The 21,038-nt window shown below is 40.4% G+C and overlaps 1 protein-coding gene across 4 annotated transcripts in view; it reads right to left on the bottom strand.

Moving 5' to 3' along the window:
- TMTC1 (transmembrane O-mannosyltransferase targeting cadherins 1) overlaps positions 1-21,038 on the bottom strand; it is a 230,134-nt gene that overhangs the window by 100,528 nt on the left and 108,568 nt on the right. For all 4 annotated transcript variants that reach the window (XM_080662852.1, XM_080662853.1, XM_080662850.1 and 1 more), the window contains exons 6-8: positions 10,008-10,089; positions 9,629-9,732; positions 3,294-3,483 (exon numbers count right to left, since the gene is read on the bottom strand). In XM_080662852.1, coding sequence (XP_080518978.1) covers positions 3,294-3,483; positions 9,629-9,732; positions 10,008-10,089 — 376 coding nt within the window. The remainder of the gene's footprint in view (positions 1-3,293; positions 3,484-9,628; positions 9,733-10,007; positions 10,090-21,038) is intronic.

Genomic DNA, 21,038 nt, shown 5'->3' with positions numbered 1-21,038 from the left:
CGTGGCTCACCCTGGCACAGCCTTCTGTGACCCTACACTCTGGTGCAGGAACAAGGCTGAAGGAAGTGACTCACAGCAGAGCAGTGGCAGAGCCTGGCCTCAGCCTCAGCTCAGTGCTAATCACTCCACCCCACAGCCTCCCCTCCTCAGCCTCAGGACTCTTGGTCTGGAACTTTGGGCAGTGCCCCTCCACGTGCATACGTGGGCTGCCTCCGACATTGACAGGTCTGGCTCCTACCAGAGGTTTGTGGCCATGAATTTAAAGTGCACCACCGCTGAAATTAGGATGAATTAACATAAGTCAAAATTTGTATCACACACAGCTATGACATAAAAGTATGTGGGAAAAGGCAGTTGCAATGCACCTTTAAATATGTTCCATTTTACAGTGTGGTGTAAATTCAACTTCTCTATTTTCCAGCACTGCATCTGCTGAAGCAGTAAGCTCATTCTCAAACTCTCAGCAGAAAAATGATGCAAACAAAATTCTCAGCTTTGGAGCATGGCCTATGGGCTAAAGTTGATTCAGCTACTGACCTGGAAAACCATGACCAAGTAGCAGGGTGTTATCACCATAGTTAAAAAGGGGGCGGGGAAAGAAGCCAGCTGCGCACAGTGATAAGAGGCTGGATCAGCTGGGCTGGCTAAACCTGAAACAGAGAGGCATCCCAGACAATGGCTTTGGTGGTCATGAACAGATGAACAATGTCAAGATACGATCAAGACCTCTTCCACCAGTGATTGCAATGGTCCCAAAGCAGGACAAACTGGATGGGTTGCAAATGGGCCAGAACCATTGGACCTTTAATAGTATGAAGAGGATTTTCATGCATTGAGGACAGAAAAAGCATGGAGAACATAGAGTTTGCAGAGAACAGGAACTTAAAAGAGAATGTAGCCCAGAAATTTAAAAGAAAAAAAAAAATCAACATTGGCACAGAGCCATTTACCATTAAAGACAACCTTCATTCCTCAAGTTCAATTTTATTTTACCACCTGGTATATTAAAACAACATGCTGATTTTTCCAGGTTTCATAATGGCTATTCTGGAATTTAAAAGTTATTCCACAGTAATCTATGTACCATAATGATAACTTAACCTATTATTTGGCTGAACAAAATGCAAAATAAATTTCAGAGATCTGAAAGCATGTTCCATCGGATTGTGTGGGTCTGTGGTAGTACACTGTTCTGTACCAGGGGTCAGCTAATTTAGGATACAACAGCAGAATTGAATAATTGTGACAGACAGTACGATCAGCAAAGCCTCAAATATTTACAATCTGGTTCTTTGTAAAAAAAAAAAAAAAAAAAAAAAAAGTTTTCCCATCTCCTGGCCTATCCAATTGTACTGTGTGTGTTTTTTTTTTTGCCTTACACTCCTCCAAGTCCTTTTTGGAATGAGGTAAGAATGTCAATGAGCAAATAATCACTTTCCAACAGTGGCTCCCCTCCTTGTTGTGATATGTGGTGGTTTTAATGAAGGACCAATCTAAGGCTGACAGTCATGCGATGGATCGCGCCCCCTGCAGAGGAAGGCCCTGCCCACCTGCCACAGCCCGCATGTAGGTGGCATTGGCCTCCCTCTTTGGGGCAATTGTGGAGTCCCCCATTGATTGATCGCCCCAGTGGCCAGTGGCCTGGGCCTCCCTTTGCAGGGCGATCATGGGGCAATGGCCAGGTCCCGGACCAATCACATCGCACCCTCTTTGGCTGGCCTGGTGCTAGTGGGTGTCATAGTGTGGTTGTCCAAAAGATCCTCTGGATGGTTGTTCTGCTGTTAGGTCAATTTGCATATTATGCTTTTATTATTATAGACTAGGCATAGTATGCCATACATTGTAGTGACTCTGTATTCTATTTTGTTTTTCTGAAATATGCTGGTTTCCCTGCTTTATTATCTGACTAGAGGCCCGATGTACGAAGATTTGTGCAAGAATGGGCCTTCCTTCCCCCTGGCTGCCAGCACCCCCTTTGCTCCAGCTGGAGCCGCGTTTTTGCTCAGGCCCGGAGCCGCCTTTCCGCCTTCCCACACTGCCCAGAGGCCCCGGCTGCTCCACGCCTATGTATGCAAATTAACCCACCATCTTTGTTGTGTTAATTTGCATACTCACTCCTGATTGGCTAGTGGGTGTCACAAAGGTACGGTCAATTTGCATCTTACTCTTTTATTAGTGTAGGTGAACTAGCCTGGATTCAAAGCGAAAAACTTGTTTTTCTGCAGAGAGCTGACTTTTTTGCTCAGGTTTTTTGTTTGTGTTCTTTTTCCTGGGTCTCCAGGGGATTTCTCTTGTGCCTGCATAGTTTGTGATCAGCCAGTGATTTCAACAGAGGGTATATAGAGACAACTCAAGCCAGTAAAGTGTTGTCTGCTCTCAGCTACCCAAACAATGTATGGGTGAAAGAACTCATTCAAACTTGCAGCAAATAAGTCAGTCTCCCCAGGCTTTCCATTTGACATGTGCTCCCGTGGGAGTTCCATGTACACATGCTGTTCAGCAGTCAGCCATGAATGCAGAGAGAGCACATTATCTCAGCCCTTGCATAGCTCTTTGCTTCCAAATCTCCTCCTTAAATTTCTAGCTGCTCGGTTACTCCCCGCAAACCACATCAGCCATCTCTAACTAGTAAACCTGTTTTTAACACTGGTGTACGTGTGTTGGGGGAAGAAGGCAAGGGGAAGATGGGGAGATGAGAATACCCTCTGGCATCTTACCCAATCCAGTAGCAGTTTTTCATAAGTAAGCATTTTCAAGTTCTTTGCTGTCTTTAATTATTTTTGAAATGGTTACAATCAATAACTCTTGTAGTTTTATACTATTTTTTATGAAGTATCATCCAACTGAGGCAGGCAGCCATCAGTGAAGCAGAGTCTTAACCATAATTTAAGCACTTATGATATATTATCATGATCTCATTGAACATTATATGAAATAAGATTACTTCAAAAATTAGCCAACCACAGTAGCAGGAAACAAATTTCTTGTTTGTAAAAAATTAAATTTCAGATCTAATTTCTATAGGGTTGGTAGAAACAGTAAAAGAAAAATGTATCAGTAAAAGAAATACAATATAAAGAAATATGATTTGACCACGGTCTGTTAATCCCATTAAGGTCTTTAAAATATATATACCTACCAGGGAAATTTTAAATACATGAAGTTTTTTAGACAAAAGAGTCAATTTGATTTAGACCCAAACCTCCTGTTGAGGGGGAAAAAGGCATTATTGAGTATAGACTATAGGGTATCTCTCTTGAAATGTAGAGTTCATTGACATTTAAGAAAATTACCTTGAAGGCGGCTAAACAATGCAGGCTCAGTAAGGCCATCACTACGGCCAGAAGGATGGTGGCTAAATTCCGAATGTCCCAGATGGTCTCTACCAGAGGAATACTGCCGACCTGCCAGTCATAGCACAGGGTAACAGGTGCAAGCAGAAGCCACACGTTGAAGGCCAAGAGGTAGGAATACGTAAGGAATCTACAAAGAGAAGAAGAATCGCTGAAACATAACTCATGATCCATGATATTATCTAAACTTTCATTCACCCGGTTTCTATTAAATAGCATTTCTACACTGTCAACATTATCTTATAGGAAAAGGCAAGGTAAGATGGAATTCCTTTAGTCATTACATTGATCATTTTGGAAAATACCTAATAGTTTCTAGTCACTGTGGTAGACGCTGGCCTTTCAGTGGTGAACAAGTAAAGACCTAGTTTCCATGACATATATTTTAAAATCATCATGCAAATAAATACACTATAACCTGAGATAAATGCTATGAAGGAAAAGTTTGACGAAAGCATATGACAGAAATGCTGCCCTGTTGGGTATGATTCCCCGGGTAAGAAACGTGTGAACTGTCCATCTTTAATAGTTCTCAGAAACGTGTAGTAGATATGAAAATATTTAATCATTTTAATAACAGGTTGATTATCATTGTATAACAAGTTGATCCATATTGAATTATTTCCAAAAAATCAAATATCGGTGGTAGAAAGATAACGTCTCTTATTCACAAGTGGAGAGACTAGCCATCCAGAGGAGGCAAATCCCACTGTCCTTGCTAACACAGGAACAGCCAGGTGGACCTGGGGGAGGGAAATACTGAGCGGAGGTGTTACTCCCATTTCCTGGCTGTGTCTCGGTACTACCAGATGGTGGAAAGCACTCTAACTGATCCCATTCCTTTGAGAGTAGAGAAAATGGAATTTATTTAAATGTATGCAGTCAACACAAATTCATTAAGTAGTGTTCTAGACCCCTGAGAACTGCAGAACTCTCAGCACATACCAAACTCCATCCAAACCTCTGTACTAGGAGAGGACCAAACCCTAGCATTGATCCTAGCAGCATAAGGCCACATGCCTAGGACGACCCCAGCCTCCCATGAAAACGCTTGGCTGAGAGAGCTCACACCGCCAGAAGAGTTTACTGTGTTGTGTTCTAGCTAACACCTGAGGAGAGGCCAGCCAAATCCCATTCACACTGACCGACCCTTGGTCGTTTTTCACCTCTCTGACTCTGCCGAGCCCCAGCTTGGCCCTGTCTCTCATTCTCCCTTTAAAGTTTCTAGTCATCTTTGCACAAATGAGAATGGTGCTCAGCTCTTCCTGATACTGTCAGTAGTTACTGAATAAAATCTATGTTCACTGCTGTAACTAATGTCCACACGAAGCTAGGAATTCAGCTTAAACAATTCAGTCATGTGTTTTCACTGATAAGCCAGGAAATACATGAAAAGAAAACGGAAGATGAGGCTGTGGGGAACTGCCAGGCATCAATGGGAACCTAATGAAACTGTGAGGCTCTTTAAATCTTCACTTTTCTCAAGAAAAAAATTAGAGTGCTTGAAGTGCAAAAATATACATAGATTCTGTTCTTTGCCTTTGAAAAGAACCTCTCTCTCTCTCTCTCTTTTTTCTTTTTGCTAAGAAATAATGTAAACCTAATGTATTTTCGTATCCTAGGAAGATGCCCATGATAGCTACATATGAAAAATCAGGCACTGCATAAATGTACAGCACTTGCATGTTTTATATGAAAAATGTTACTGCCCAAAGGATGCTTCTTTTTCATTCACCCCAAAAACCCTTTACTGTTTTATAAATACTATAGAACATGGGCCGACGATATCCACCTGGTGGCCTCTTGGGAAGGACAGTGGCTAAACTGTCAATATACCAGCCTCGGTGTAAACCACCTTTACCGCCACAGTGGATGACCCCAGACTCGGCCTCTGCCTCCTAGTGTGAGCGATCTGCCCGGCCCTTCCCTAGGCTGTTCCCTCTTTCCAACTCCTGAATTTCTATCGATGCTTCCAAGGACCTCCACAGTCTCACTGTGCCCAGCAATAATGACCGACCTTTTCCAGGCTTACCCGGCTTATGCCACCACTAGCATCTTCTTTCCCTGCCTACCACCTGCCCCAGGACCAGCCAAAGATGCCCCTTCCTACACTATCCCTCTCGACAGACAGGAGAGCCTCGCCAGAATTCAATAAAAGTTGAGTAATTACTGTGCACTGCTCTAAGCGCTGAAGGGTAATAAAATCCAGTCCCTTGCCCTCTCTCATCAAGCCAAGGTTTAGCCTCCATTGAGCAAACATGTGCTGACTGCTTCCTGTGCATCAGGCACAGGTTTCCAGACTCCCATACAAGAATCCCATTGCTATACTAACAAACTCCATCCCACATTAAAACCCCGTAAACATGTCCAGCATTTTCCAGCTCATAAAGCATTTGCATCTAAGGATTATCTAATCCCAACATGACCTTTATGCAGTGGCTATGACTCACTTTCCCAGGAAGGGGAATAGCCTCAAGGAGGCTGAGACTTGCTCCATGTCCCACCGCAAGGCCAGAGCAGAGCCTGCACACAGGATGGGGTTTTCTGGCTCACATACAGTTCCCCTGTTCGATTTCTGTGATGTGTAGTCTCCCATTAGCACACCTTTATTAAGGTAGAGAACTGAACGGCAATATGATGGATCAAATATTGATATTTCATGTTTGCCTTTATGTTCTAATGTTAGCAAAAAACTAAAGAACTTCTTTAATTTTTATCAGCTTCTCAGGGATTTAAGATTGTAATGGAAACACAATATGTAGATTTAAAGAATTATAGAGTTTTCTGCAAGATGCTTGCCCACAACCGATGCCTAGTCTGGAGGTAAAATTGCTGCCTCCACAGGCTCCCTCTTCTGACTCCCCCCTCTCTCTTCTTTCTTGCATTTCTCCCCCTCATGTCCAGGATCCAATACAAATTAGATATATTACTATTGCATAGTGTCATTTCAGTTGGCAAAACTAAACTTGATGATCTTTATAATCTCTTTTATCCCTAAGAAGCTACTTTTCTATGAACATAATACAAAACACATAGTGGGGACAACAGCCCCCTTGTAGAGAGCTCTTCGGCCACAGAGGACACAGTTTATACCTGAGCATTTCAGAAAGAGTGACACACACCACCCTCCAGACTCACTTAGGCTGCTGGTTAAATAAAGATTCTCTCGCCTGGCAGGCATGTCTCAATGGTTGAGCATTAACCTATGAACCAGGAGGTCAGGGTTCGATTCGTGATTCTCTCTTATCATTGATGTTCGCCAAAATGAAAAAATGTTGTGCTTTAAAGGACACCATCAAGAAAGTGATACAATTCACAGAAAAGTAGAAAATGTTATAAAGCATATATGTAATAAGGGACATATATCTAGAACATATAAAGAACTGTTATAATTCAATAATAAAATAACAAACAACCCAATTCAAAACTTGACAAGAGATCTGAATAGACATTTCTCCAAAGACAATATAGACATGGTCGATATGCCCATGAAGAGATGCTGAAGATCATTAGCTATTCAGGAAATGCAAATCAAAGCTACAATGAGATACCATTTTACAACCACTCATATGGCTATAATTAAGACAAACAAACAAAAAGATTATCAAAGACTAGTGTTGGCAAAGAATTTCAGAACTAAAGTCATAAGAAATCATATGACACAAAGCAAAACTTGACCAAGCTACTCTTAAAAGTTATTAGAATTTTTAAACTATATTAACTAGTAACTATAGTATTAATAGAGTAATTTACTAAACATACTTTAAAAGAAGATATAGTACTTGAAGGACAGAAGCAAAGATGCTATAAAAGTTGTTTGGATTTATACACCCAATAAGAGAGATAAAGTATTTATGAGACAGAGTGACAGAGCTGAATGACAAACCCGTGATTAGTAAAGATGGACTCACAGAGCTGCCAAATCATAGCTAAATCACAGTTGATGAGGAAGAAAGAAAAAACAACAGAACTAGGAAACAGACCAAGGTAATCCAATTTAAGAATCATCAGCTTAACAGAGGTCAAATAATTTATGCAAGCAGAGTAGAAACCTTGTTCGGGAAAGGAATTGAAGACAATTTTCTGGATGCTGGAAAGAGTGAACTATAGTGCTGCCATCTTAGAGAAATGTGAAACCCCACATATAACAACTGTACTGAAATGTCCCTGGGTATCTGTGTATTTTAGTACAAAACACAGGAATAAAAACTTTGTTTTGTTTAAAGAAAGGAGAGGAAGAATATAAAGGTGTAATAGGATATTCTATTCTATATCTTTTTTAAAAATAATTTTTTATCGTTGAAAGTATTACATGTCCTCTTTTTTCTCCCACTGCCCGCCCCCACCCCCCACCTGAGGCCTTCAGCACCCTATTGTCTATGTCCATGGGTTATGCATATATGCATACAAGGTCTCTGTATCTTTATATTGTTGGAATTGCCTTAGTTGGATTTATAGCCAGAAAATCCTAGATAAAATGTGTCAGACCCCTCTAAAAAATGTACATGTATGCCTTGGAAGTAAAAGGCAGAACTTGACAAATGACTGGTCCAACGTCCTAATTTTGCCAGAGGTTCCACCAAAGAATTTTATTCACCCTATCCCCTCCCCCACAGAATTTTATTCGCCCTATCCCCTCCCTGACAGTACAGATAGAGGGGGCCAGGCACATGTTTACTGATAACAGAAGATACAAACGAAATAATTGGTTGGTGAGTTGAGAGTAGTCTGTTCTTGTTCTCGACCATCTGTTTCTTTGACTGCATCCTGGCTTTTGGAGACTGACAATTCAGGGAACAGGCTGCATCTAACTACAGAGATAAGAATACATGCTCAAATTCAGGAGACCAGAAAGCTTGGAGGAAACCCAACCCAAAGCTAAAGCAAATGGAGCCATTAAGCAAGAAAGAGGATCTGGCCAAGCTGTTTTTTCTCTTAAAAGCAGAAAGTAGCTATTTAAGGAGCTACAGAAACTGAAACAATTTATCAATGAGCTAAAAATGTCCAGACAAGGAGCCCTGGAGATTCTGAAAGCCAGTGAGAGATGCCGAAAAAGGACAAGTAGATTGCAACATTAACAAAAATCTGAGTTAGAGATGCCGATCTTAATTAAAGGTTTAATTAAACAACATTTTGAAAAATATAAGCTGTAAACAACAATTTATAAGACTAAACTGCCTCCAAGGGATAAGCCGACACTAGAGGTTGAATAGCATTTGATTCCTGAAGGTATATTCAAGATTTTTAAAGTATGTTGTAAGTAATGAAAATGATTGTGACATAATATCTATTAAAATGGTTTAATCAAATGTGAAGGTATCCTTTTTGAGTGGAAAATAGTCTTTAGGAACAATAAAGAGAAATATGTAAGGCCAAGAAAGTTAGAAATTTACCAATTAAAACATATAAGGTAAATGAGTGAAATAAAACAAAGATCACTGCCTGGCAAAAAACAAAAAAAACAAAAACCAAGTCCAACAATCTGTTGTCCCTAAGAGATGAGTAAACCCAAATATAAATGTCTCTACAAATCAAGCTTTCATTTAAGATTTATATGTCATTGTAAACCTGCCAAAATTGAAGGTTACTCTTATGAAAATAGTATTAGATGTTAAGTATATGAAACTATGAACAGTTAAGAAGAGGGCATGTTAATGTTTAAACATTATAGCAACACTACATCCTGAAGAAAGATATTAAAATTGTGGAATATAATTATATCTGAAAGCCTCAGAAGAACATCACAACAGACTGAAGAGATTAGGAATTAAATTCTTCTCAATGAACCAGATACACTGATCAACATCCCCTCTTGATCCAATACCTCTAAATCTCTTAAAGACAAATAGTAAGATATAATTAAGTGTATCGTAACAAAAGTTTTTGTTCATTTATGCTTGCTACTTTCAACTTCTCCACTCATTTTAATCTTAAAAATAGTTATGATGTCCAATCAAGCTCAATGCCAGGCTGTGCATTGTTCTGTAAGTTGCCATATGGGCCACTTAATAGGTATTTATCATTGATGATTAGTAGTCAATAAACTGCTTGTTGAATAAACACATATATGCCATTATGAGAACAATAGCAACAATATAACAAAATAGAGCCATTGGTTGAAAAGAATTCCAAATGTATGAATAGTAGTTTCTTTTCTCCCTACAACCTGAATAAGAACACAACCTTCCTTTCTTTAAAATCCAACTTACCATTTAAGATTACAAATCAATTTAATTAATACTCAGTAAAGTTTAAAAAAATGTATTTCTACTGACCTTGTGAGAATGTAAGGGGAGAATGAAGCTGGATTATCTTGCTCTGAAAAGAGGGGCATCGATCCTCCCATTATCCACAAGCGGAAGTACAACACAACAATCACCTTCAGGGAAAAGAAGATTTGTTAAGAAAAGCATTGGTTGTAAAATACTGTAGTTCATTCACACTGTTTGTGTCATGGCGTTCACATGTCCGTAGAATTCTTTCACATGTGCCTTCTAATGCTTTGTAGCATTTATGGCATGTTAACTCTTGGATCCTAAGATCAAGGTATTAGAATCTACTGCTGATTCTATTAAATAATCTGGATCATGCCTCTGAGCCATGTTAAAGTGAAACATCCCTTAGCAGATAATTCAAAAGCGTATATATACTTACATAACTTATGACCAAAATGGCTCTTTTTAAGAATGGCCGCATGGTAAGCAGGAAATTTCTATTACTGCTTGCAGTCAGATACCTAAAACAGGAAAAAAAAAATCTTAAATATGTGTCAGAGTCCACCACACATTAACGCTCTCCTTTCAGTCTGACTATGCTGCAACTCTGAAAAGGGCTGGAAAAGACCGAAGCTAGGAGTGTGGCTTCTGTTGCCAGACCACTTGGGTTTCAGTCCCCGAGCCCTGGTGCTTCCTGGCTGGAAGACTTTGGGCAAGTTTCTTAACCTCTTTGCACATCTATTTTTCTCACGTATAAAAGGGGGGATAATAACGGTATCTACTTCACAGAAGAGTTGTGAGGAATAAACGAGATAATATGTAGAACAGGGCCTAGTAGTACTATTAGCTATAAATATTACTATCCCATCTAATCCCAATAACACAGGCATTCTGTTGTTACACTGGTCACAGGGATAACCTAAAACAAAATTGGAGTTTATTTGCCTACTTCACGTAGTTTGAAAAGTACAATGTCTTCTACTCACAAAATATTTCACAAATGTTTTACTTCTGAAAACAGAGAATGCCAAGGCTATGTGGGGTTAAGTCATTTATCCAAGGTAACAAAGTTAGTAACCACTGGTGGTGGGATCAGAGCTCACCTGTAAGCAACAGATTATCTCACCGGCTGATGGCCTTTGGAACCAAACTAGATTATAAGAATGCCAACTTCTAGTGGAGCAGGAACTTGCATGGACCCTGCATCTGCCACAGAGCTCTCACTTGAACAAAATAAAAGCTCCTTATAGCCACCGATAGCACATGTGATCAGGTGGTTTTAATAAAGATAATGAAAGGGAAGCAAGAGGGACCTGTTAACAACCCCAGGCAAAAAAAATAACGCAAGGCATTTTCACCTACATGCACATTTCTATATTTTAAAGTACAGGATGGAAGGAGAAAAGTCAAATTGAACAGCATCATCCAGCAAGCATGCACCAACTCATCCTTATTTCTCCTACCCTTTTTCATTTTTTCTATGACTATTTTAAGCCCAGTTTCTCCTCAAAGTATTTATCCCCAGAATCTCTTAAAATTTGCATTTGAATGAGGTCTCCTTACACAATGGGACCATTCTGTAGGACAGAGATCCTTTTATAAAACCTGGGTGGGTTAGTACCACAAAGAAATGTCCACCTTGGTAATTACTATCAAAATATGTATGAGTCTTCTGCTTTGATTGGGCATATGAAAAAAGGTGTCCACATAGCACTGTAAGGAGGTGACAGTGTCACTCAGGGGCAGGTCTCTTCCCTTTTCCTCTCCAGGTTGGTAAACAGCTGAGGATCTGACCTTTCACGTATTTAATGAGTGGAGAGAAGGTGAACCCAAAAAACCACCCAGAGTCAGCTTTTAGCAAGCTCTGGACTGGATCCATCCCCAAGCACTACATGTACATCCTTTCTTCTCCCTTAGCTCTCAAAAGAGAGCTTGGCAAGGAGCAAGGCCAGGAATCTGTCAACTCCCCCCACACAGGTGCATCAATAATGTCCCAAAATAGGCGCTAGGAGCCCACACATTCTGAACACACAAGATTTTCGGTATGTTTGCATCTGTGTGTTTTTCTGAGGCAAATTCCTTGGCTTTGATCTTCAGTGTTAACTTGGTCTGTGATTCCAAAAAAGATGCAGTCACTGCTAAGCATGTCCTCTCAGCTCTGTCTTTACTCTGGCTATCATTTTCAGAATAACTCAACAAAGACCAGCCCTGGATATTTCTGCCATTCCCTCTGTGAGGTAAGTGGCTGCAGGGATGGGAATGGCAGGGTAGGGAGGAAAGGTGCTGGGGAAGGCTGGAGTTGCAATACATCTGAATGAAAAGGTACTTCTTGGGTTGTTCTGCTTTGGGAAGCTCCGTTTCTCCGTGAAGCTGGTTTATTTTAACACAGTGTGAAACTTAGAAGTGGTTTCCTTTCTATAAAGCAACAAACCATAGGGCTTAGGATTTTCTTTCATGGTAAACTTTGGTAAGTTCATAGTTTGTTTCACTTCAAGTTCACTATGATGGTTATTTCAGTGAGTTATATTTATAAGGTATCTTTTTGTTTAGAAATTCTTCCTCCGTGAGAAATTCCATTTCCTTGAATATTAACCTCCTGTAGGCACCAAATAATTTATTCTTAAAATGTAGCATCCCGAAGCAATTGACAGCCTAGAATGATGCAGAGAGCAGTGGTTGAAAAAAATGACCTATTTTCAAGTCTTATATTTTTAGTTGCTTACCAATATTAAGTAACAAAATAAGTCAAAATGGCATGGCCCCCATTTTTTGATAAACACAAGGTCAGGCTGAGATCCCTAAGCTCAGACAGGGAGCACCCCAGGGCTGAACGCTCTGCATCCTTTCCTCTTCTTCCCCGAACTCCCAACAAAAACAAATAATAACAATATTATTATTAATGATAAAAATGGAAAATAATTAATATGTGCCTGAGTGATTACATTGTAGCAATTTATTTACCACTTACAACAAGTCTATGAGGCAGAACATTGTAATTCCTTTTTACAGAGCAGGAGACCAAAAAAAAAACAACAAACAAACAAACAAACAAACAAAAAAAACTAGAAGCAATACTTCACTGTTATATCAGTCTCTCAGCTATTCATTCCAAACACAAGCTAAAATATCTGAGGTGCCTTATAAGGCACTATGCAAATGCCATCACTGATTTATTTTCCCAGGAAGCTAGAGAAAATCCCAACCACAAAACCGAACCACTGAGGAAACCACTAGAATGGGAACCAAGCGTCCAGGGTTCTATTCTTGTGCTTCCAACTCATTTGTTACGTGACTTGGAACAAGTCCACAGGCGTTCCGTCTTTTGCTGTTTTTCCCCCTTTATCAATGAGAGTTGGACTAAATGGTTCCACTGTCTCTTTCAGTTATACATTATTGTGATGTGTAGATGACACCAGATGATGACACCAGAAATGACAACTGAAGAAAAATAGAGAGAAACCTACTGAAAATGTAAAGAAAAATGCCAAGGGATTAGGAAAAAGCAAATATTAATTGGTCTCCATTTGAGTAGACCCTTCATAATTTACAGTTGCATATAAAAATATATTATTTTTTTTGTAATTTAATTTTTATTGAGGTAATATTGGCTTATAACATTATATCAATTTCAGGTTATGCTCACCACAAGTCCAGTTTCCATTCAACACCATCAATTGAGCCCCTTTACCTGTTTTGCCCTTCCTCTATCCCTGTTCCCTTCTGCTCTCCACCAATCTGTTGCCTGCCTCTATAAGCTTGTTTTTCTTTTGTTTGTTCATTTGCTTTTTTTCTTTTTAAATGTTTTTTTTTTTTTATTATTGATTTTCAGAGAGGAAGGGAGAGGGAGAAAGATAGAAACATCAATGGTGAGAGAGAATCGAGAATCATTGATCGGCTGCTTCCTGCACACCCCCTACGGGGTATCAAGCCTACAACCCAGATATGTGGCTTGACGTGGAATCTGACCGTGACCTCCTGGTTCATAGGGCGATGCTCAACCACTGAGCCACTCTGGCTGGGCTGGTATCTGTCTTTTTCCATCTGATTTACTTCGTTTAGCATAATAACCTCAAGGCCCATCCATGTTATTGCAATTAAAAATGTTTTAACATTAATTTGGGTTGTTACAATAGAGACAACACACCCAAATTAGAGTCACTTGTTCTAAGCCGATGTCACCAAACCAAGACTTCATGCTGCCTAAGCTAATTCAATTTCAAGTCCTCCCCCACACCCCCCCCACGCCCAGAAGTGGAATCTTAAATCAGCCCATCTGGTCAGCACTGGTGAGATAACCTGCCCGATAGACCCCTGCAGTCCTCTGAAGGAAGGTGACACATACAATCCACCCTTTGTTAGCAAGGTCCTTGCCCCACCCACTTCGGCCATAAAAGTGTTTCCTTTTTGTACAAGTCCTGGGAGCTCCTTTGTATTGAACTACTAGATGGGATGCTGCCTGATTTCATGAATCACTGAAAAAAGGCAATACAGTATTTAAACTTAAATATTGTTTTTATTTTATTTAGTTCGTTATTTGTTAGTTAGCTAGCTAGTTAATCTTCAGCTGAGGATATTTTTGCATTGATTTTTTTTTTTTTTTTTTTTTTAGAGAGAGTGGAAGGGAGAGAAAGAGAAACAAATGAAGTATGGTAGCAAGCAACTCAGGTAGAAACTGCTGTTTGGGTTCTGTACTTATTTGTTTGCTAAAACAATAGAAAGTTATTTTGATTTTCTGAACTTATGTAGGCTATCCCAATACTCCATTGATGATGGTTTGAATATCACACTGATTGTGATCTCACTGGTTAATGAAGCACATTCTTCTGGAAATCAGAATAGCACAATTACCCTAAATTGTCTCAGTAGCTACAGATAACTGCGTTTCGGTTGACTCAGTGGTCCCGGAATCTGGACAGCACAATTATTCTAAATTGCCCCGGTGGTCCCAGATAATGTGTTTCTGTTGATTCAGTGATTCGTAAATACTTTAGATAACTAACTTGCTCAATTTTTGCTTCTGTAAAGAATGCTTTTCGCGAAACAAGTTCCTCATTCCAGACCCAAAGATGTAATGGATACCTTTGTGATATTCTGTCAATATAAGCCAGATGTGGCGAGCTTTTCAGGGCTGCGAGGTCTGGAGCGCTTTTGCTCCCTCGTATGCCGCCAGCTTTTAATAAATGACTCCATAATTCCAGTTTTTGAGATGCCCTTTGTAAGATGGGGGTTACACTACAACACAGATACATCAATGAGAGAGAGAGAGACATACATTGATTGGCTGCCTCCTGCATGTGCCCCTACCAGGGGATGAACCCAAAACCCAGGTACATGCCCTTGACCTGGAATCGAACCCATGACCCTTTGGTTGTGTGGAGTGATGCTCTAACCACTTAGCACACCAGCTAGGATGTCAATTGCACGTTGTTTTTAAACAAGTATACTGGCACTATAAAATTCTCCATTTTTAACAATTTGTGATTTTAGGCAAATAAAAGCGACACATCAAGATTCTCAAAAGTAAATTCCCTAACCTGTGCATCTCCATACCCCAAATTTTCTACTTTTCTGAACCCAAATTTTCCGACATCCACCTTTTCAGTTGATCATATGTTTAAATAATCAGAACTAAATGTGACTTCTTCATTAAATCCACCTCCAGAGCTACTCAGGCCTCAAATCCAAGTGAAAAGTCTCAGCTGAGACCAGGGCAATCAGCCTCCCTTGATTACCAACCCATGATCTTGAGTGTTAAATGCATGCATATTATTTTAAGTCACCTAACTTTGTTAACACAGAATGATTGTGTCAATAGATAATTTATTTATATATATATATATATATATATATATATATATATATATATATATATATTAACATGATCAGTAAATGCTTAAGGAACAAAATAGAATTTTAAAAATATTCATCTGCTTCCAATCTGATATAGTAGGCAGTTAGACAGACATGAGCAAAGGAGGAACAATAGGACAGGTACAGAAGGTCACCAGGGCCAAAAGCCCCGGGTGCCTAGCAACAAACAAATGTAAGGAGGGACCTCACCCCCAGGGTGACCTTTCCTTCCCTAGCATATTGCTGGTCGTGTGCTTTATTTATGTATTTTCCTTTTTATTGAATTTATTGAGATGACACTGGTTAACAAAATTATACAGGTTTCAGGTGCACAACTTCAAACACATCATCTGTACACTGTACAGTGTCTTCACCGCCTTGATGGTCATGCAGGTTAGACCCCCTGATCTTTCTTATCCCTGTCTTACAGTTGGAACCCTCCTCTGACCTTTCCTCTCCTGGCATGTTGCTAGTGATGTGTGGTAGACCCCTTTAAAAAAGGAACAAGGGGCCGGAGAATAGCCTCATATGACTCCCATACAAGCCCTAGAGATAACATCTAGGCCTCAGTTGTGTTTCAGCTCCAGGAGCAGAAAAGCAGTAAGGCAAGGTGGGGTGACACCATGGCTGACCTCAGAACCAGGTGCTATGACTGATGATCCCCTGCTCTGGTGCCAACCAATCAATGGAGAGCAGGACCCTAGCATATTCCTTACCTGGAAAGCTGAAGAATATTCCATTGAGAGAGAGCCTCCCCTAAAACCTCCAGATAAAAGCCCTTAAGCCAAAGGACCCAGGGCACTCATCCTCTCCCTCCAGAACAGGCCTATGCCTTTCCCCACCCCCTTCTTTTCCAAGGCACACTCTCTCTGGAGCTCTCCAGCACCTTCCCCCCTCTTCTTCCCTCAGGCCCATTTTCTTCCGCCTTTCTTTATCCTATGCTCTGAAGCTCTTCCTTTGCCTCAGTAACTTATTTCCTGAGTCCACACAGCCCAGCTGGCTCATTTCTTCCACGGCTCACTTCTTCTACCCACCATGTGACTTTCTGAATAAACTTTTGCTAGTATTTGAATTTCTTGGCTCAGGGTTATTTTCTTAGCCAAACTCAAGGACTAAAGTCTAACATTCTGGCGCAGTTTGCCGTTAACAAATCAACCCTTTCTTTTTCTGTGTTTTCCTTACCCTCCAGTACTATACCAGGGTCCAGAATAAGAACGGTACTGTTTCCCTTACCTTAAATCTTGGTGGTTTCAATGAAGATACTATATTACACTTTCCAGCTCTTCTCAGAATCTCTCAAAACCCGATAATTTTGCTTGAATACCAGCTCCACTGGCAAACATCTCAGACACAAAGAGTTATTACTATTTAACATTGTACTGATAAATTATAAAATGCTATATCCCAAATTCCTTCTAGACATCAGTCCTACTAATTTAATTTCTCCTGCTCTGTCAAGGTAATAAAGGAGATTAATAAAGAGTCACAAATTATGAACAAAATGTTGAATCCAAAGCTTTTTAGAACAGGAATTCAGAAATCTGCTTCTCTTTGAAACACAAGAAAAAGACATTTCAGGGAACCAAATAACAAAGATAAAGCTTACATTAGAAAAAGATTATAAGCTTAACAAAAGCAACAAAGGAAATTTAAGTGGGGTTGGGTTGTCTCTTCAATGCACTCTCCTTGAACCTATAAAGTGCTTCATCTAAATCTTAATAACCAAAGGCATTCCACAGAGGAGCAGAACAACCTTTGATGTCTCCTTTGATATTTAAATGAAGATTCTGAAGGGAAGAGCTAACTATTCTAAGACAAGGATGCATTTCTCAGTTCAATCTACTCAGAAACCCAAATTGACTCTCAATACCCCATTCTGTGGCTGTCAGTATTTCTGCTGAGAAATTTTAAATTCTTAACTCAGTATGTTACTTACAAAGAAATATTTACTTAGATTATCACACATAGAATGCTGGAAATAAAGTCAGAGAAGGCAAAGGGGAATATAATTTCAGTTATCTTAGCTATTCTGAAAATTCAAGTTAGAATTGGAAGGACTCAAAACAACTCAGGAAGTTTTACAGGTGAGAAAAAAAGAAAGTACAGAAATGTTAACTGACTTGAAAAAGGTCATGGTCCTTTGGTGGTCAAAGGTCAATGAGTTTAAGCTTCATTAATTTAGTCAGATGGTCTAATTTATATTCCTTCTACAATGAATTTAGAAGGATTTTTTATGTCTGCTACATGTAATAGCAGAAATTTAGTTTTGGTGATATCACCCTTTCTGTCAGTAACAGCTCCAGGTAAGTTTTAATTCATTAATAGTAGGGAATATTTAATACGTTTAGTTTGTGCTAGTCACTGTGCTAAGCACGTTAGCTTTTTACTTTCATTTAATCCTTACACCAGCACTGTGAGTCCATACTTGTGAAAGGAGTGTTTAGGGGTGAAATAGGCAGGTTTAGGAAATTTTAGGAATTGAGGGCAAAAAGCCTTTAATGGAAAAAAGCACGGGGCTACAGAGCAGCAGAAGGTACATTTCCATAGAATAAGGGAGCTGAGCTGCAGAAGGTACACATTTATAGAATAAAGGGAAGGAAGCCCCTCATTCAGAGAGGTAAGAGGAAAGCCCAAAGGAATAGGGAAACAATAAGGGAGGAGAACCTCACATATCTCATGTGAGGGTTAAGCTCTGAAGTTGCTATAATGACCAATCAGAGGGGATATCAAGGCACAAAGATCTGCAGCCTTTATAAACCGTAGAGAAAAGGGACTTAGTGGGACTCTTTCCCCCTCCCCACGTGGGAGGCTGTGCTTGTTTCCACTGTTTACTATACCATCTTTCATCCATGGTTTATTCTTCAACTACCTGGACAAGAGCCCGGGAACCATCCTGCCCAGAGGAACACCACGCATTCCAGTCCAATTTTCCAGTTTCACTTCCTTGTCTCCATCTTGTGAAGGAGGCTTAAGGTACTTACTCAGGATCTGCCACTGTCAGAGGTAAGACCCAAATCCAAAACCAAAGCAAGCACTACTCTACACAGCATAAAAGTAAAATGGAACTGGTTTATTCAGCACAGTTTCAACATAGATTATTTATTACTAGAGGCCCGCTGCAGGAAGATTCCTGCAATAGGGCTTCCTGCGGTGGTCTGCTTCCTTCTCCCCTGCCCCACCTGCTTCCCTCCCTTCTCCACAGCCCCACTTGCTTGCTTCTCCGAAGCTTTGCTCCCTTCTGCAACGCTTGGCTTCCTTCTACGCTGTCTTCAGTCTTCTCCTGGATATGCAAATTAACCGCCAGCTTGGTTGGGTTAATTTGCATAGTCGCTCCTGATTGGCTGGTGGGCGTGGTTTGTGGGAGTAGCGGAGGTACGCCCGATTTGCATATTACTCTTTTATTAGATAGGAAGTGGCATTTCTGCCTGTTAACAACACAGGCAGCTGCACAGGGACTGGCGTAGGCTTAGGGGCTGGACTGAGCACAGCCCACCTTGGACAATGAGAGCTCATAGCAAACACCAGAGGCAGCCCCCATTCCTGTACCTGGTCCACTCCTCACAGTGTTTTAGTCAAGCATCTGAAATCTAAATAAAGGAATTAACATTAAACTAGAGCTTCAAAATCCTCTAAACTTGAACAACAGCAGTAGAATATCCCTAAATATGATTGATGTTGATTTTGTCTCCTGTTCCCTAAGCCACATATGGGCAAAGTGATTTTTCCCCAGACATGTCCTTTTCCCCTAAGCCTGCCCCAGTCCTTACCTGGTGTTAACCTTGTCACTAGGGCCCTATAGATACTGTGGAGGAGAGGGAAATTCCCCCCTCAGCCTCTCTTGAGTTATTATGACTGGACTGATAATAAAACTGACACAAGACCAAATTAACAGGAGAAAAATCCAATTTAATATGTGCACCTGGGAAATAAAAAATGATGCTCGGAGAAATGATCAAAGCAGGCAGCTTTTTATACTATTTAGACAAAGAAACAACAAATTTATGAAGATTCAACAGGACAAAGAAATTTAGATTTCAGTATTCCTTAGTAAGTAATCTAAGCAAAGTTAGGGTTTGGGCACTATTTAGGAAAGAAGTAATAAGGTTTGTTTATAGTATAGGCTTTTCAGCCATGAATTCTTAACTCTGGCTCTAGGGATGTCTGTCTGAGCTCCAGCTCCAGCTCCATCTCCCCCAAAGGAAGGAGGGTACCTTTCACAGGACAGATTTATTTCCTGCATTCAGGGAGATAAAGGAGGATCAGTGTACCCTTTTTTTCCCCTTGAATTTATTGGGATGACATAAGTTAATAAAATTATATAGGTTTCAGCATATAATTTTATAATACATCATTTGCATATTGTATGGTGTGTTCACCACCCCAAGTCAAGTCTCCTTCCATCACCTTGCACTGTTTGCTTTTCAAGTAACTTAAATTCAAAATAATCAACATGCCATTGTGAGGTATTTGGGAGCTTGCCCTGGACCCTAATAGCCCAAAAGTCCCACCTCCAACCTGCTCTTTAGGATTTTCAAACCTTATGGTCAGTACCCAGGACACAGATTAGGCCACCACTGCTAGTGGGAGAGGTCACTCCGTGGTCCAGGGCAGCACCCTTTCCCTATACACGTGCTGCATCCATGTGGAATGCAGGCCAGCTGGCCCAGCTCAGTCTCTCTCCATTCACTTTTAGGCTTGTTACTGGGCCAGTAACTTAGGCTGGAGTCTTATGCTACAGATCCAGGCAGCTTAGAGTTAAGGCACAGAGAGGAGGAGACTCACCTAAATCTTTACAAAGCCACATGCTCCAAACCAGTTTTCTCCAGTCTAGGGCCCTGGATAGTCCTCATGTACATGCTCTGTAGCAACTCACAATAGACAGTCAACCCAGAAGCTCTCAAACACTTATGGTTTCATGCACTGAGTTCACACAGAGGCCAAGGAGGACATTTGGGGGCCTGGGCTTCCCGCAGACCTGGCCGCCTCCCAAATACATCACCTCTCTGCAGTGTTGGCCACTAGGGTCAAAGGCCTGCAGCAGGGTAGGTGGCCTAAGAAAGTACAGCACCATTAACCGTGATACAAGCAACATTGATGTTGAAGAAGAGAAACCTTTACCTGGCCCAGAGAGCAGCCCATTTCCTGGGCACCCACCCCTAATGCCCTTGATTTTAAGGTGGGGGAGGGGCTGACCATCAAAGCTGCAAAAGATCAGAAAGTGGGGAGGGGTCATTCCTGCACAATCTTGCCAAGCACCTTTAAAATTCACTTTTCCTACAAGAATCTTGCTTTGGGGAGATTCAAGTCTTATTTCACTTGGAACTCCATGTTTTACATTAAAGACAAATATACTCTGTTGTTTTAAAAAGGTGAAACCTTTAAGGCTTCACATCTAGGCAATTTGGTTTTATTTTCAGTTCCAATGCTCATACACACTGAAAGCTCCTGAGGAGGAAACTATACCTAATATTTCCGAGTAGAAATAAGAATGACACTTGAGACTTAGCACAGAGTATGCCTAACAGGGTGCACCAGGTATACAGTAAACAATCATTATTCAGATAATTGTCAGAGTTTTAATGTTTGTGCAAAATGTCAATCAGTATTGTAGAAGTCAGAA

This window comes from Plecotus auritus (genome assembly GCF_963455305.1).
Source record: "Plecotus auritus genome assembly, chromosome: 3".
NCBI classification, from domain to species: domain Eukaryota; kingdom Metazoa; phylum Chordata; class Mammalia; order Chiroptera; family Vespertilionidae; genus Plecotus; species Plecotus auritus.
This window is presented reverse-complemented; position numbering and strand designations above follow the sequence as displayed.